The 19,123-nt window shown below is 38.9% G+C and overlaps 1 protein-coding gene across 2 annotated transcripts; it reads left to right on the top strand.

The window, feature by feature from the left end:
• The first annotated feature begins 1,057 nt into the window (after positions 1-1,057).
• lmo4b (LIM domain only 4b) lies at positions 1,058-17,979 on the top strand. Of its 2 annotated transcripts, none has more exons than XM_051111956.1 (5): positions 1,058-1,426; positions 3,225-3,465; positions 9,336-9,432; positions 9,696-9,851; positions 14,399-17,979. In XM_051111956.1, the coding sequence occupies exons 2-5, from the start codon at positions 3,230-3,232 to the stop codon at positions 14,405-14,407; spliced, it is 498 nt and encodes a 165-aa protein (XP_050967913.1). In that variant the 5' UTR covers positions 1,058-1,426; positions 3,225-3,229; the 3' UTR covers positions 14,408-17,979. The 2 variants fall into 2 exon arrangements, with proteins under 2 accessions (XP_050967913.1, XP_050967914.1); XM_051111957.1 differs by lacking the exon at positions 1,058-1,426 and adding an exon at positions 2,238-2,412.
• The last annotated feature ends 1,144 nt before the right edge of the window (positions 17,980-19,123 follow it).

Below are 19,123 nucleotides of genomic sequence, written 5' to 3'. Positions count from 1 at the left end.
GTTGATAGGCTATACTGTATTTTCACCTTTGGACTTTTGTATAGTTTGTGCGTCATTGTCTGTTTTTTTTTCCACTTGAAAAAACTTCAACAATGAAATAGTTAATAGTGGCAACACATCCTCTTATTATATGAGAAGAACCATAATCTGCCATTGCAAGAGAAATGTTGTTTTTTTTTTTTTTTTTTTTTTTTTTTAGAGAATACCGAATACTGCTTGCTTGTAATATGTACATACAGGTTGTGCCATTTCCATATATGAATGGTTCTATGTTTTTTTTTAATCAATCAATATTTTTTTCTTGTTATGATAACCCAACAGTGTGTTTTTCAAACTTTTACTAACAGAAACAAGGGCTGTCGATACATTAAAAAACAAATATTCATGTTCATGTGATTATTCATGTTAAATCTGAAGATTTCCCTAAGGATGAGACAATAAAATACACAAGTAACAAAGCTGTGTGGTAGATATTAGAGACGTTTTCCAGACGCAGAATTTGTTTTGCAGACCTTTTTCGTAACTTAAACCACTTCTCATAAATAAGATAGATGTTTAAAGGAATCAAAACCACAGTAAATAACGTGAACCAAAAATATGCATTTACCAAAACAGTCAATTAGCATAACTAAAATGTTAAGAATTTGTCTGCTTGCTTGCCACGGTTGTAGTATGGTGTAATGAAAAAGTCCCTGTTTTTTCTCCAGAGTAAGAAATATGATATGTTTCTGGAAGATTTTGCGTTTAAATTGTATTATTTAAATATAACGATTACTTGTAATAAGTGTAAGGCATTCTGTGGTCCCTTAGAAGTTTACCGAGGCCCCCTAGTGGGTCCCGGCCCTCCCGGTTAAGAACCACTGCCCTATCCAACCTCAAAAAGCAGAAAGAGCCCACTCAACCGCAATCTTTCCTCCTTTGAACAGTGTGTGTCTAAGTCAATCTCGCCTCCTTCTGATTGGCTGGATTTGTCATTCCGCTTGAATGGGGTGCGTCGTGATTGGCTGCGGGCTGATTGACGTCATCCTGTGAGAGGAGGTTTACTCTGGGCTTTTTTCTGTCACTGACACATGTAGAGCACAAGCGACAAGCAACGGCGAGACATCAGCGCAAGAGGACACTTATAAACAGAGGCGCTCGCTTCATCTATGGAAATTACGGAAGACATTGCCGAACGCTCGTTTAACAAAACCGCAGCCGATCTTTCCAGTGATAACCAGAATATCTGAAAAGGTGACGGCAACAGTGGAAATACAATCTGAAAACTCCATTTGCTTGACTCTTTCGCAGCAGTGAGAAGTATTCATGCACGCCGCGCTCCGTTTGTGAGTTTGTTGGACTGTGCGCGATATTTGTATTGTCTATCGAGAAAAAACAGACTGCTGTACATTTCTCACCAAACATTCAACCATTGCATTTCAAATAGGTGAGTACATTTCTCTAAAACATTTTTTGTTTGTTTTATAAATAATAGGAATTTCATGTCGCGAGAGCGACACAATGTTCCAAATTAGTAAGCATAAAAGATGGCAGCTATTTTTTTATAAGTTTTGATTGTATGTTAATGTAATTTGTGTTGCATGTCACGCACGTAACAAATAACGTAATAACTAGAGATCGTAATTGGACAAGAGCATTGCGCTTGTGTTTACTCGCATCAAGACCACACGTTTAGATAATAAGCTCGATGGACATTGCAAGCATTTTGAGTTTATAATATCATAATAGTGTAGCAGAAGTGCACGCATGCTGTACAGATGATAAACAAACCATAAGTGTAATTCTGTATCTTTTGCTGTGCCTGTGTCTGTGCGTTGTAGTGGGAGCAGCAGCTGTGTTTAGGCTTCAGGACTGCGATCTGTATTACTGGCCATGGGCTGCTGATCTGTTTTATATTTCTGCACATCCCCTCGCTTAAATTGCCTGTCCGTGTAATTACTTGAGTTTGCCCATTTGACTTAAAAGCCACCCCCTCCCTCTCTTCAAATCTCCCCTCTTCCCTCTTACTGAGAATGAAACTTGACGATGGTCCGATCTTATTTATCTGGGGGAGTCACTTTCGGTCTCTGATTCATCTCCCTTTAGATTTAATCAGCACTAAGGTATTGCTTGTCCCTAAGAGCCTCCACTAATGGGGTTACTGAATGCCTCTCTCTCTCTCTCAGTGCAATGTTTTCTACCCCCCGCCTCTCTCTTCTCCTCTAATTACCTTTCAACAAAGATTTGGCTTACAGCCTTCCACGAATATATCTTAAATTTTAATCTTTCCCACTTCGGTCCAGCAGTCCTCCTTATGAAACCTGGGAAAGATTAAAATTTCAGATGTATTAGTGGAAGGATGGAGCAGAAGTGCACGCATGCGGTACTGATGGATCAACAGACCAAAGTACAGAACTGCAAACATAAATGAGGGTTGGTGGTTAATGTGATTTCTGTCGCCGGCATTAACTGATTCTCGCATATGCTGGATGATCCAGCGTACCGGGGGTAATTTCACGCGGCAGTGACCAGTCCCCAAAGCGAATGCTGCTGAATGTTCTTCATGATGTTGGCTGGAAATCCGTCATCTGATAACCTTAGCGAAAGCGAGTGGAATATGTCGACCTCTGAATGGGTCATACAACTTCAAGGTTTCCCAATTTCTGGCCACGGTAGCACTTGGGTTTCTCTCTCCCTTCTTCTCGTGTTAAACATCATGAGGGTTCAGGTAGATGTAGTTTAAAAGCCATTAACAAAAGCCAGGACTTCTTTAATTGTTCCAGCGACTCTAATGTTATCAGCGAACAGACATTTATCACAGATGGACCAAAGGAGCTGACTTCAGCACTTAGATAAAGATCAAGGACAGCCTGCCACTTAAAACAATTCTCAGACTTGCTTGCAGGCATTGTATGCATTTCAATTATTTCAAAAGAGCTTTTAGGAAGCATGCCTCCGAAAACATTCAATGTTTTGGGTCACCGTTCAGGCTCCAGGTGTTTTAGATATTGCAAGGACAAAACTTCTGTCAGAAGTTCAGCGTGCTGACTTTGTAAGATATGGATTGTTGTAATGCTGATGGTATTTTGTTTTCATATTATAAATGCAGTTTAGTAGGGGCTTTCCCAAGAAAGTTTTGAGGAAAAAAGTTCAGTTCTTTTATTATTTTCGTAAGTTCTTCTTAACTCCTGACTGACTACTCTGTTCTAACCATGTGTCCTGTCTGTCTCTCCATGTTTCTGTAGACACAATGGTGAACCCTGGAGGAAGTGCCCAGCCCCCACCTGTTGGAGCGGGATCTCTGTCGTGGAAGCGCTGCGCGGGCTGTGGGGGAAAAATCGCAGACCGTTTTCTCCTGTATGCCATGGACAGCTATTGGCACAGCCGCTGTCTGAAATGTTCCTGCTGCCAGGCCCAGCTCGGAGAAATCGGCACATCCTGCTACACCAAGAGTGGCATGATCCTATGTAGAAACGACTACATCAGGTTAGATACGTTTCTTAATTTAAAAGTCACGTTTGAGGAAGATGTCAGCACTGAGGTCCTCATACAGGCATTCTTTGAAGTTCCTTCAGATTTCTGATGCATTTGTGAAATGTTTAAGTTTAAAAAAGTGTTTTGAGGACAGTTTAGTTTTGCTCGGCTCCTTTTTCGTGGTCTTTGAAGCCAAACTTCAGATAGTTCATACATCTGGACGTTATGACAGTCCAGCGACCACATGAAATGACATTAGGCATGTAATGATTAGATGAAGTGATGGTTGTCAAGAAAAAAAGATATTAAGGAAAATGTTACAAGCCATCAAGCTTCTCACGGAGCGGAGCGTATTTTCCATTGAGAACATGTGTCTCAGATTGTGCCGTCAGCGGCCCTCGTTAAAGCGCGCTGGTTAAACCCTCAACGGGACACTCTTAAAAAAGAGGTCAAGCCACTGACATGTTGACAGAGCAGAAGACGAAGGAGATTCTTTCTCCAGAACATCTGCAAGTCTGTGGCTCTTGCCATATTTCATCCTTAAGCAAAAGAAGCCGCGCTGCTAGGGCCGTGTGTGTGTGTGTGTGTGTGTTTTCTTTACGAGTTGCTAGAAAACTCGATTGGTAAGGCAGAGCTGACCTTCGACTCCGCAGGAATTTAAAAGAGTTTTCACATCCTCTCCAACATGTTTTGTTTATCACAAAGAGACCATTTAATTAGCAAAAAGACCCTTTTTAAATATTTATGCAAGTCAGTCTGACACCCAAAGCGCTGTGACGGCACGGCAGTCTCGCTCAGCTGATGTGGATGGCCTGATTTGACAGGCTGATCCTTCAGCGCCTTGACCTCTGCAAGGGCAAACAGAAAGAATCCTCCAGAACTTCTCGCGTTGAGAAGTTTGCAGTCTCCTCTGATTATTTCTCTGGTTTTGAGGAATGGAAAAACGACATTGATAATGGAAGACATATATTTTTCTTATTGAAACAGGCAGAGCAATTTAAAAGTTAATTCATAAAACGAAGCATCCATGATATATCCTGCCGGAAAAGAGTGCTTTTTGGCAGAAGTGCAGTCATTAGTGAGTATTTACCTTGGCATGTGCTTCGCCCTGGATAATTCAGCGAAGCCTCGCACTGACACTGCTGCTGGCAGGCTGGAACAACAGGTGTCAACCAGAGCAAACCTGAGACGACCAGTCCAAATGTGAAGAGTGCCTTCACTCTTTCCACTCCACCTGATCTGAAGGGATCAAGTCCACAAGACTCGCCACTAGAATCGGGCCTGCGAGCCTAATTAAAACGAGCGGGGAGGGAAAAGTAGCTACACCTTTCTCCTTGTAATGAGAGCGCGTCGGGCGGGAGAACGGAGCTAAAACACAGCTCGCGCGAGCCTGTGATCTGAGGAGAGATAAGAGAGAGGGGAAAAATAACATCTGACAGTGAGTCCACACAATTAAAAGCTTTAATTAGAGTCCCCCTCCATTTTCCTTTAGTCCTGATGGGTTTTATCTAATGAGATCTAGTGCCTGGCTCCTATCCGCTTCCAATGACGTGTCCGAAATGAATGAGAGCCACATTGCAAACAAAACATTTAATTAACCAAATTGGCTTTTGAGAGAGCGGGAGAGCAAGCGAGAGAGAGAGAGAGAGAAGAGGGGATTATTGCGAAGGCCAGTCCCCTTAGGGGATTTTAAAGGGGCCTCCCTTATTTTTGTAATGGATTATTAAATTGCCCTTGCTGTGTAAATAATGAAGTTACATATCCAGAATTATATTAATACCACTGATGCAAAAAGGCTTAGCGATTGATTGGGATGGCGCGAGCGAAAACGCATCCCATTTTCCCTAATGGCAGATGGGGGGAAATGACATGGGATGATAGGCTTCTGATACCACTCAGTTCGAGGCCACCAGCGTCGAGCGCAAGGGCAACCGCCGTGAGATTTCAGAGACGCAGGAGGGACTCGTTGGAAATCATGTTGTCCCTAAGCCATGGCTGATATTTGTGTGAGCCGGAGAGAACCGAGAGAGAGAGAGAGAGGGAATTAATTTGGGGAGAGAGCAATCATGTGACCATTAGGTCGGGGGGAAAAACACTGTCCTTTTAATTGAATAGAGCCAGGTAATTAAATGGCACTTTTCCAATAGAACGTGCTAGGTAAATCTAATAGTTGGTTATTTAATATCACTTTGAAGTCTGCCCACTCAAGCACTATGACAGCACGGGAGCATGTGAACTATTAAGCCAGGAAATACTTGGATCTCAGAAATTAATTAAATCGCATGCAATTTAGGGGAAACGTTTATCTTGATTTGTCATAACAGAATTAATTCAAGGCCTTCAATCCACTTGGGACTAGATCTGTTACTCTGAATTAACCGAGTGTCATTTGGCTGCTTTCAGCCCCCTCCGCCCGCCACACTCTCTCTTTGCCGTGAAATCTCCCCCTACCCTTCCCTTCCACCCCACCCACCTTCTCTCTCTCTCTAATGTAACATTGCCATTATGCAAAGCCCTGCTTAAGTATCAATATGGCCCGGTGCTTTTAAGGTGCTTTGGCTGCTAATGTTGAGAGGCATTTTTATAATGGACTGTGTTGCAGAAATCATTGTTGTACCAACTTACATCACTCCACTCAAAAGGTTCCGCTTAAGAGGCCGAGCTTCTGCCAGATGGCCCGAAACAGCCCTGCTAGGTTGTATTTTACCTCACAGTCGGTATCCAAATTAAATCCTCTAGACATCGCCTATGGAGCGCAGACAGATTTCTTGTCTTGCTTTCGTAATGAAAGACAGCCGTAGATTGTAGCCCCTTCTTTATTCCGCCCGTTCCGAGACGGAGCGAGTCAATAAATCAGCATTCCGCAATGTTTTCGCTGACAAAATCCTCCTCCTCTGATTGATCAAGGGCCTGAATACCTAGAAAGTGAGAAAACAACAAAGGAGAGGGCTGAAGGAAGCCAAAACTGGTGGTGTCATTGCAATTAAAGAGTCCCTTGGCCTTAATTATGGTGACCCGTGATATCGCTCCTCTACGCGCCCCTCGTCAGCACAGAAGTTCAATGGCGAGAGAGACCATTAGAGGTGAGGAGCAGACTGATAGCAACTTAATTGAGCACCTAAAGCCTTCAGGCCTTTAAATCAAATGCTATCAGCAGCCATCCCCTGCTCAAATAATTAACCTGCTACGCTACGTATCGAGAGGCATGGAGAAAATAAAAAGGTTGCCTGGAGATTCTTCACGGAAAGACACCGGGACAATTAAAAGGGGAGCCCGGATCCCAAATAACGCACGCTTGTAAGCGAATTTAGGTGCGAGCGCTCGGGGATTGTCGAATCAAGCGCACGTCGTGGCGAGGCAGATTGCTTTCTCAAGGCCGGGGGAAGATGTCATTTTACAGGTGAATCAAACTGCAGCGTTTAAAGACCTTCCCCCCCTGACATTTGCCTAGCATGACTGGCCCATCGACGCCATTGAAGCCGCGCTGTTGTCACAAGCCTACAGCTAATTACGTTTGAAATTGAGTTTTGATTGAGCTGCTCCAATCGATGCCACAGCCAAATTTGTTTTTCCCTCCCCCCCCTCGCCTCACCCTACAGCCGGCGCTGAAGAGAAACTCTTAAAGCTTCACTCGCTCGTCGTATAGCGCCCTCAATAAACGCCACGCGCGTATGCAAAGCGTCGCCGGCGACAGCCGTTTCGATGTCGGAACGCACGTTATATTGCCGTCCGCGCAATGCGCGTTTATCGGTTTACGAGTATCTTTGGGGACGAAATCCCGCGTGAACTTTTGGGTTAATCTATAGCTGTGTAACACCCAACGTTTCCTTCATCCCTTTCCTTGCTATCCTTTTGTGGCCGTTCCCCGTTTCCCTCCCTCTAACCTTCTAACAGTCTCTTTCTTTCTTGCTTCCTTCCTTCCTCATATTTCCCTCTCTCTCCCTCTCTCTCTCTCTCTCTCTCTGGAGCTTGTCAGATGCTGTGGTCTTATTTGATTGCATAGGAAAAGTGCAGTGATAGAGCAAACAGCCAGTGAGATATGATGACAAATGGGTCCAGATCCCAGTAAATTACTTTCTGCTCAAATCGAAATTTCATTCAGTTTGTTGCTCGGCAAGATGAAGTAATCTAAATTGTGGACTCAGAAGGCAGATAGAAAGGAAGCAGGAGCAAGCATTTCATTATCAAGAGACTGAGAGAGAGAGGGGGAGAGAGGGAAGGTTAGAGACGAAAGAGATGAGCAGAAGCAAATCTAAAGTGTTGACACCATGATTGAAAAGGTTAACCCATGCACATTATATATCAACCCGGGTAGCCGAGGGTTTCTAATGGAAAGGCGGCAGTGACTGAGCACTCGCTTGAGTCCTAATGGCAAAAGCGCTGTGTCTCCGCCTAGATGTACAATCAAATATTCTTAGGCCCTGATTGCTTATGTTCTAGGTTATTATTAGGTTGCAAAAAATGAACACCAAAGGTAATACTTAGTCCCAGTGGCAGAGGCTTTTGGAGGACAGGATGCAGGATTTTTTCATTTGGTTTGCCGATATTACTATGATTTTATTTTTCCTACATCAGAATATTGAAGATGTAATTTGTTCTGCATGTGTGCATTTGAGAGAGAGAGAGACTGTGAGAGGGAGAAAAAGGAGGCCTGGGCACAGGATTGAAATGATTTAACCTGTCTCTGCAAGGATTTCATTCTTACAGTAAAACAAGGCCAAACAAGTTAACAAATCTTTTTGATCCACACAGAAGTATTCATTAGTGTCAGTGCTAATAAGTACCTTGTGTTATGCATGTCTGTTGTGTTTTATTTCAAATCTCATTTCAATTCATTTACTAAACTCATATGACTTACTTTCAAATGAAACACAAAAGGAGAAGTTTTGAAAAATGTTAACGCTGCTCTCTTCCATACAATGAAAGTGGATGGTGACCAAAGCCGTCAGGCTCTCGGAAGTACAACAAAATTCTATAAAGTATTGTAATATTAGTCTACGTGACTAATACACTATATACACCACTTTTTAAAAGTTTCGAGTACGTTTTTTTTTTTTTTAGCGAAAGAAATGTATACTTTTATTCAGCAAGGACGCATTAAATGTTTCAACATTTATATTGTCACAAAAGAGTTTTATTTTACAAGTTCTTTTGAACTTTCTATTTAGCAAAGAATCCTGAAAAAATGATTCCAGTTTCCGCACAAGATTTCAGATGTGGTAATAAGTAGTGTTTCTTGAGCAGCAAATCCTTCAGAATGATTCTTGAAGAATCATGTGATGCTGAAGACTGGAGTAATGACCATATTTGCCATTATAGGAATAAATTACATTTTAAAATATGATAAATAGTGATGATATTTTACAGCATTACTGTTTAATCAAATATATGCAGACTTGATGAGCATAAGAGACTTCTTTTGAAAACATAAAACCTATCTACACTATTTAAACAGTGGTGTATCAAACCTTCTGAAGCCTTAAGTGAAAATATTATTATAAAATCAGTCATTGACTGAAAAAAAAAAAAATCGCGCTTGCAAGTCACGTACAATGGAGAGCTTTAGTTATTAATGCAGAAAGATTTCATTTGTCTGCACAGGTCACACTGTGTGAACGAAAATAGACATGTTAATGAGTGAGATACTGGTCATGAGATATTAGTATGAAATGTGGTAGTAATGTTACGTAATTAGTTTTTTTCCTTGTTTATTCATGTTAATGAATAATTTTGTTCTTAGTTATTTGATATTTTTGTTAATGATATTTTCTGGCACATGCTAATTTATATCATGCTGTTTTGATTTAGGCTTTTTCTCATATTCAGTGCTCACACTTTGTCTTATTTTGATAATGCTAACATGTCTCCGTTTCCTTTCACAGGTTATTTGGGAACAGTGGGGCGTGCAGCGCGTGTGGTCAGTCCATCCCAGCCAGTGAACTGGTTATGAGGGCACAGGGAAACGTGTACCATCTCAAGGTAACCTTTAATCTTTAAATGACCACTGCTTAACGCTTCATTGCACTACAGAATCCTTTCACACTCCATAGAGACTCCTTTTTAATGATTGTTTGATGGTGTTTTATGTAAACAATAGCCTATTTAGTCAGTCTTTTCATCGTGAAATCCTTATAAGAAACTAAAATAACAGATAATGATTTAACTTGTCCAGAGATTAGCTATAATGTATGTAATGCACTGAGAATTGTGGGTAACCGAGTCCTTTTCATTGCCTCCTGCAGTGTTTCACATGTTCCACTTGCCGGAACCGGCTGGTCCCTGGTGACAGGTTTCACTACATCAACGGCAGCTTGTTCTGCGAACACGACAGACCCACAGCACTCATCAACGGCCATTTGAGTTCACTGCAGACTAACCCTCTACTGCCTGACCAGAAAGTGAGAACCGCTATCTGTCTGCTATCAAAGTTTCAAGCTTAGATTAATCTGTCTAATCTACAGTCACCTTATTATTATAATCTCTCAAACAATTAATCGCAATTAATCAAATAAACAAAATAAAAGTCTGAGTTTGCCTAATATATGTGTGTGTACAGTGTGTAATTATTATGTATATATAAAACACAAAACACATTCAAGTATATATTTAAAAAATATATTTACAAGTATTTTTATATAGTTTATAATATATATATAAATAAATATTTTGTACATAACATATTTCTGTTAAATATATACATTACTTTGTGTGTACATAATAATTACACACAGTACACACACATATATTAGGCAAACTCAGACTTTTATTTTGTATGCGATTAATCGTTTGACAGCCCTAAATCATCATACTATGTTGTTTTTAATGTCAAATACTTATACTTACCCAATTACTTTAATCAATATTTTAAACTGTCAATAACAATAGAATGTTTATTATTGTTTCTAAATTACACATGTAAAAAAACGGGCTCATAGGGCTGCAATATTATGACAAAAAGCATTTATTTCTCTTTAATAATGATTATTAATATTGACGTAGAAAACTATATACAACATTTGTTTTGTGCCTACATTTTGGACATGTCACATTCTGGCTTCACAGACAAATGTGTCGATCCAAGACGTTAGACTAGTGCAAGTTATGCAAAAACTCCCATTATAATCACTGAAGCTACAAAATTAATCTCTTATTTACGTCATATCTGACTTATGATGAGGCAATCCACGAGCGTGCACTCTCATCAACAGCTCCTGCGTTTTTTTTTTTGTTTTTTTTAGCGCTGACTAATCTAAGTGCCTCTGATTGGCCAATGCATTCCTAAGTTCAACAGAAACGCATCTGATTGGTTATAAGGCTCAGCGCTGCACAAAACATTTCACAAATTGAAACTTTTCATTAATTTTCTCATTTCATTTTAATTGTGACAGCTGTAATACATTGTTTAATTGTGCCTTTGCCTTGAATTTATAGGACATTTTTGTGCTTATCTGTGGCATTTTTGCTACAAGCCGTCGTTATTATTATTTTTGTTAATTTGCCAAACACACCATTCAATCAGTCACTTATCAAAATAGTTTTTTATTTCTGTTTTATTTGCATATTTTAGTTTTAAGGAACAGATTGTATATCTAATTCTGTGCTCCTAACCCATAGTCAGGTCTAGAGAACAAATGTAATTCATCCTGGCTGGAAGCTAATTTATCACAATTAATGTTAACTTGCTGAAATGAGATCACAGCTAACGCAAGCTTTTTAGTGAGGAAGGTGAAAATGATTCCTCCTTCCAAACCCTGATGCATTCACACTCAATGCTGATTATGTATAGTTTTATAATTTGTCATCCACAAGATACAAAAAATGTGAAACCCTGAATATACTGGTCACACATTCTTTGCTCAGCAACAAAAGGTGTGTTTTTTTACAAAAAAAGCTAGCTGGCGTCAAGTATTCTGTCCCATTTTCATCTCTGTTTTCACTGCCACAGTTCTGTCTGACTATTTGCTCCTCCGACGCTGCACAGCTTTAAATAAACGGCAGCACTGAAAATAACAGCTCAGTGACACATAATCAGTATTGATATGGAGACAACGGGGATGTGGGAGCTTATGCGAGAGAGATCGGACAGTTGTCGAGTTTCCAAGTGAACATTTATTTCACCTTCAATGGGAAAAAATAGTTTGAGGAGAGGCGTAGTGAGTAGGGAAACGGCTCCATTAAGCTCGGTGCTCCGTTAGAGGCCTTTTAAGGCATCGTCACTTTTACAAATTAGCTCCAAGAGCATGTTGCGTTTCAAATTGAAAGCCTTTGCATTATCAAGCTTAATTTTAAATGTCTGTTTAAGCCCCCATCCTTCCATTCCACCTTCTTCCTCTCCCCTGCTCTCGCTCGGCGGCTGCCGCTGTGTAAATATGAGGCCTCATTGTTTATTTATGTGCCGACATCAATTGTAGTGAAAACAGCTGAATTATTAATGCTAAAATGCAATCTGAATATTGGCCTCGCTGCTTTAATTATAGCGGAGAGAGAGTTCTTAAATACACCCAGACGCCCCTCTTCACCAGCAGGAATAGAGATAGACCACGTGTCCTCAGGAGATACTTAAACAGTCGTGTTTTCGCGTGGTACGGAGAGATTCGAATCGTTATTAGGAAACTTATTCACCGCTGCAGTGAAGATGCACTGTAATTTATGAGATTGCGGTGCTCAAATTTCGAAGTTTGCTGTAATTCTCCTCTGAACCTATAGAAATAAGCTGGGAGCTAAAACAAGCCAGTACAGAAAGGAGCTAGAGAGAGAGAGAGAACCGGCCGAACGCTTCCCTAGACAGATAGGAGGCCTCGTCCGGCAGCCATTGTTTTTATTATGTGCAATTTCATGGTGACATAATTGGTGCTGTCCGTGTCCACGGCTGAGGACATTTGATGCTCATTTATTAAGTAGCTCCCCGGCTTCTCCCTAATCTCTTTGTTCAGGACAGACAAATTACCTTTCTCATGCTGAGCCTGAACCCAGGGGATCCAAACCTTCACAGCCTCCGTCTCTTTAATTAGCCCTCCAATGTGGGGTGGCGTGGGGGGCTCGCAATTACTATTACAGTAGCCTGAAACCCCTTAGTAACTTGAGGTAAGACGGGAAAAGCAAATTGCCCCCCTAGAATGTTTAAAAAACAAAAGGAAGGAGAATGTTAGGGGGTAAAAAGTTTGCCGTGACTGTCTGTGAAAGCGGAACGCTGCGCTTGGATATCGGGATAATTGTCTCGGCTGCGCAAGAACTTAGCACCCTGGGGACTGTGGCACATCATTGTTAAAAATGAGACAAAAAGAGACTAACTTTACAATATGCACTTAAAATGCAGAGGAAATAGGGCAGCAGATGGATTTTGAAAGCCTTGCTGATCAATAAGTTAAGCGGGGGGCTTTAGCAGAGCTGGCGGTCTTCATTTGACAATAGAAATGGAGTGTGGTATTTAAGAGAACATGCAATTTTTTTTGACTCATGTTGAAAGATGTCACTATATTATATGATTTTTTTAAATAAGAAAAGTTAGACTTACTACAACAGCTTACTTATTTATTTAATTTTCAAAACTTGCTAAATGTTGTTTATAGTAAAATGGACATTTATGATTTATTCAAAAATACATTAAAATACATCGGTATATTTAAAAACTTTTTTCTTTTTTTAAATCAAGACAAATTTATCTTACAAATGATTATGATTTCTACACGCACATACGCTACCTGTCAAAAGTTTTTGAACAGTAAGATTTTTAATGTTTTTTTAAGTCTCTTCTGCTCACCATTGTTCTATCCAATGTACAGCAAAAACAGTAAAGTTTAGAAATATTTTTACAATTAAAAATACCTGTTTCCTATTTTAATATATTTTAAAATGTAATTTTATTCTTGTGATCAACGCTACATTTTCAGCATCATTACTCCAGTGTCACATGATCCTTCAGAAATCATTCTAATATGCTGATTTGCTGTTCATGAAACATCTTTATTATTATTATTATTATTATCATCATCATCATCAATATTTAAAACAGTTGAGTACATTTGTTCAGGATTCTTTGTAATTCTTTGTTTTTCAGCTTCTTTGGAAGCTTTTGTAGCATTATACACTCCCATTCAAAAGCTTGGAGTCATTTTGTTTTTTTTTTGTTTGTTTGTTTTTTTACAGAAATTAATCCTTTTATTTGGCAAGGATGCTTTAAATTGATCAAAAGTGATGACAAAGACATTTCTAATGTTACAAAAAATGTTCTATTTCAGATAAAAACTTTTTATTCATCAAAGAACCTGAAAAAAATTCTACTCAGCTGTTTTCAACATAATAATAATTAATTATTATTAACTAATTATTAGTTTTTATTTAAATAATAATTTTAAAAAAATTATATTTAACAACTTAAAAAATCAAGACACAATTATCAAACAAATGAATATGATTAATACACACATATTCAAGGTGTATGACAACTGTTATTAGTTTTGATTTAATAGTTACACCACATGACTCTTAAAATATTAGATAATTTGACCTTTAAAGACAGGGCAAATGAGAATATATTTTTATTATACTTAAATGTGTACAAAAAAAACGTATTGTATTTAAAAAAAAAAAAAAAAAATCAAAACAAAATTATCATACAAAAGAATATGATTAATACACGCACATGTATTCAAGGTGTGTCGACTGTTATTTCTTGGATTTGATAATACACCACATGACTTTTTCATTAAATTTAGTCAATAAATGTAAACTTTTTTTTTTTTAATGGTGTACAAATGTTTGTACAGTACCATGTATAATCATCATGAATGCATTGTAAAAACGTTCCATGTTTAATAGTATATTTGTATGAACTAGATTTTTCCTCTTTTTAACTTTGACCAAATTTGTCATCGACCTATTTGCTGGTTCTAACTTTATTTTTCTGTTTAAGTGTGTCTAACCGGTTTCTCTCTTTGCCTTCCAGGTGTGTTAGGATGTGGGTGTTGCTTAAAGCAGGATGTGTGCCTTCATTTCAGCCCCTCGCTCATTGTCACCGAAGACCTTTTCGGATCGGACCCCATCCCACTCCTTTTCTCAAAGCTCCGCTATACTCCGAAACCAGAGCGCCAATCTCAGGCTTGAGCTCCACCTTGACCTGCAATAGCCAGAGCCCCCCCTTTTCCCACCCTTTACTCCAAACTCCTGAATCATGGATAGAAAATACCCATGAGGCCCTGGAGGGGGAATACTGAGGACTCTATGAACTGACCCAGGCGAGACCTCTGATCCTGAGGGACTCAAAGACTGACACAGAGAGAGACCAGCTGGAGGACAAGAGAAAAAAAGAGAGACAGAAAGGGTGAAATTTAAAATGACAAATGCAGCTGATCCACTACAGCGATTTTTGAATCTGCTTTCATAACACTTGTTTGAAAATTTAGTGGGGGAATAACTGACTTTCTTTTTTCCTTTATATTTTTGTCCTACCTTTGTCTATTCTCCTTTTCTTCACAACATGGTATCTTCTCTTTCTATATTTTAGATGTTGTAAAGGGAATGTGTTTCATTACGGATGATATAAAACATCCTGAAGACTGGGTTCCAAGAAGTATCCGTGGCTTTTTTGTGGAAATCAAATCATGAACACTCTTGGTGTATTTGTAAAACTACCATGTACAGTATGTATGCATGTAAATGTTTTTGTCCCATTGTGGCTACCGTACATACTACACACAGCAGCTAACCCTGTACCCTTTCCCTCCAACCCCAAACCACGCAACAAACAAAAAATGAAGCTCATAGCTGTCGACCTATAAATGCAGAATGAGAGAGAATTCTATTTGTGATATTTTCAGAGACATTTGCTCCAATATGGTGTATTTAATTAATAAAAAATGAGATTAAAAACAACCCTTTTTTAATCCTATTTAAATCTTTCTGTGTCACAGATTCTTAATATGCAATTTGGCTGGCAGCTCGTCTGAAGAGTTTGTTTTTATGCTCAACGAAGTATGTGGACTATGTTTCAAGCGCAGTGAATTTACCTCGGGTTAGGCCTAAATCTCTCGCAGGTGTTCGTCTCTGAAATCGCTCAATATGAATTATGTACAGTATCTGAAAGAACCAATTTTCCATCAGGAGACCAAAGGATTTGTATGATCTCGGTAATTCATCTTGTCGAGCTTCTCTTGAGAACGGAGCTCATTAGCAAAACTATGCTTTTTTTTTTTTTACAAACCTCCCTAAATGCGGCGCCATCTCTCAGTCCCTTAATTATGTCCATCTATGTTCTTATGCCGTAATTATGAATGCAGATGACGGGGTGGCTAATTGAACATGGATAAACATGTATACTTTCTTCTCTTTTCATATGAACATGCTATTCATTCCACGGTCCTTGTAGCGGACAAGGACAGGGGGTGGAAATGCCCCTTTGAAGATTCAATTACCGCAGGGGGAGAGAAAGGTGTTGCAGCTTTTTGGGCCCGCACTGAATGGGCTATTTGCAGAACAAATCGGCGTTTGAAGCTGTTGCTCGACTTAATGGGTATGAAGAGGGCCTGATTTGCATTCCCAGAATGCTCTGCTATAATCCGCACTCAGTTGTCAGACAGGTGGACAGGGAGCACGGTGACAATCTTTCATCATATCCATCACTTTTTATAGTATTTTATTACACCCTGTGGCAAGGTCTAAAACTACATATTTATAGAATTTTATTTAGCTCATACACTCTTAAAAATAAAGTTTTTTTTTTTTTTTTTTTTTTAGAAGAATCACTTGGGTCCTCAGTTTGAATGGCTATTGAAAGTTCTTCATGAAACCATACACTTTTGAAAATAAAAGTTCTTTAAACGGTTCTTCACAGCGTTGTATGCCATGTAAGAACCATTTTCGGTTCCACAAAGAACTATTCAGTCAAAGATTCTTTAAAGAACCATCTTTTTCCTAGCTTTTTATAATCTGAAGAACATTCTTTTGCCACAAAGAATCTTTTGTGAAACATTTTGTGAATATTCTGTCATTAATCACTTAATTCATTAATCACCCTTATGTCGTTCCAAACCAGTAAAAGCTTCGTTCGTCTTCGGAACACAATTTTAAGATATTTTGGATGAAAACCAGGAGGCTTTTGACTGTCCCATTGACTGCCAAGTAAATACCACTGTCAAGGCCCAGAAAGGTATGAAAGACATCGTCAGAATAGTCCATCAGTGGTTCAATCTAAATTTTATGAAGCGACAAGAATACTTTTTGTACGGAGAGAAAATAAAAATAACGACTTTATTCAACAATGCGCCTCGTTTGCGTCACCGTAGCGTCACTGCGTACGCTGTTCTGTCAGCCGCACCACGAGGATACGCTGTTTTTGTTCAAATCAAAGCGTATAAACGTAGAAGACGTATCCTTGTAGCGTGGCTGACACCAAACAGCGACTCAGATTAGACAAAAAAAAGTTTCCTCTATGGCATCATGAAGCTTTATTTTTAAAAGTGTATATGCAATAACCTTTATTTTTAAGAGTGTAGTTGAGGAGATCTTGCTACAAAAATGTTTTCATCCATATACTTACTGACCTGAGATAAAAAAATGTGCATATTTGGGCAAAATGTTCAACTGTATATGTTCATGCTGAGAGACTCCCTCGATTTTTCTAAATTTCTGCCAATTTTCTGCCATCTGTTGCTCAAAATGTGTTGAGGGAGATGTTTAAGAACACCAGAGCTACAGTGTGAGAGCAGAAAACGTCTCAATGCATCATGTACAGTTATTATCTGGAAATACACTTTGAATACCTTTATTAAAGCAACATGGAAAGTGTAGTCATAACAGGTGCAAGGGTTTGCCTTTTTTTTCTCGGTGCATCAGGAATTCAAATTAGCCAGTCTAAATACACAGCCATCTCCTAAGTGCTTTAGCAGAGTTTGCCTCAGTTGTAAAACTCAAGGAATGTCTTTTGGTCTCTTTTGTAGAGAGAATCGAGCTAAAGTACATTTAAATAACTCTCAACAAAGTGATTCCAGAGGAAAAATCATAGAACTCCAAAGGCCTTTTTACAAAAGACGTGCGGTCTTTTTACGAAAGCGTAACAGTTGTCTGCTGATCGGTACAAATGCCCATCTAACCTTCAAGTTTAAATGTGTCCTCTTAGTTATTTTTACCATGTGCTGCCCGTATAATGTGTAACGGATACAGGATCTCCAAAATGCTTTTATGAGCAACAGGTGATTGTAGTCCAACAACAGCTGGTGTTGGACAACAGCTCTCCTATTATCAGCCGTTATAGTAACAGTTGTGATAATAATTACATTGGTTGTGATGATTATAACATATTGTCATTATTTTCTAGATATATTTAGACACATGTCAGTATAGTGTGCATTACAGCGCTTGCATACTTGAAAGGAGCTAGTTTGTTTCAGTGGAACAAAGGTCAGCCTCACATCTGTTGAAGTAATTTAGTGTTTTAACTGCAAACACGAGGGCCATGTATGTGACAATTATCTGCTAATGTTAAAGCAATTACAGGAGTAAATTGATCCTAATAAATGGAAATGAATTCAAGATTTCTTCAGCATTCATGTTTTTCTAATTAAAATGTTCTCATGTGAAATGACTTAGGCTATATATATATATATATATATATATGTGTGTGTGTGTGTGTGTGTGTGTGTGTATGTATGTATGTATACATTTTGTGTCAACTATTTATTTGTTTATGTTTAATATGGATTATTTGATTAACTCTACTTTTATTGCTGTACTTACTAAGAAAACAAAATAATGAATTTATTCATCAATTTCTTTCTCTTTGATGTTAGTCTATAATGTGGTATTTGCTCATTTTTCAGGGGAACTCCGCCAAAAAAAAATATTTTACCCCTCCCTTCAAACGCTTTTTGGCTAATTCAAACGCTTTGCAATTGGGCGGGTTTTGTTGGGAAAACCTGGCAACCCTGGTTCGGACGCATATGCATGCGCGCGGCAGAGACTGACGGGGAAGTTGTTGAATAAAGTCGTTATTTTTGTTTTCTTTGCCCACATAATATATTCTCGAAGCTTCATAAAATTAAGGTTTAACCACTGATGTGACATGGACTATTTTAATGATGTCCTTAATACCTTTCTGGGCCGTTTGGATGCTTCATTTGCGTTGGCCTCTATGTAGGATTTGAAAACTCTCGGATTTCATTCGAAATATTTTAATTTGTGTTCCAAAGATGAACGAAGGTCTTACGTGTTTGAAATGACATAAGGGTGAGTTATTAATGACAGAATTTCATTTTTGGGTGAACTAACGCTATTTTCCACTCCCAGTGCAAAACCGCTGAATGGTAGATATGAGTGACATATTTCAAAAACGTCATTTGTACACTCATAATTCATATGTTAGATGTGGCTTTGATGTGGGGCAGAAGAAAGCGAGTTAATGGAGCTAAGCCACCACAATGGAGCCACACAAATGGCTTTACTGCTCAGGGAGAAACAGGTCATAGAAAGCTTCCCTTTGATTTAAAATCTGTTATGTAGAACAGAGGCTAGTAAAGAGATAAATAGTTTAATAAGCATGTGAAGTCAAATAATTGGTCTGGAGATTATTGTTTCATATATGTAGACGTTCAAAGACCAGTATAGTTGAATATAAATGGAGACAATAACATACATTATTTACGATGTGTGAATGAGAGAGAGTGATAGGAAGAGAATC

Source organism: Labeo rohita, chromosome 6 (assembly GCF_022985175.1).
Source record: "Labeo rohita strain BAU-BD-2019 chromosome 6, IGBB_LRoh.1.0, whole genome shotgun sequence".
Lineage (NCBI taxonomy): Eukaryota > Metazoa > Chordata > Actinopteri > Cypriniformes > Cyprinidae > Labeo > Labeo rohita.
Note: the sequence above shows the minus strand (reverse complement) of the source record. Positions and strands in the feature narration are given on the sequence as shown.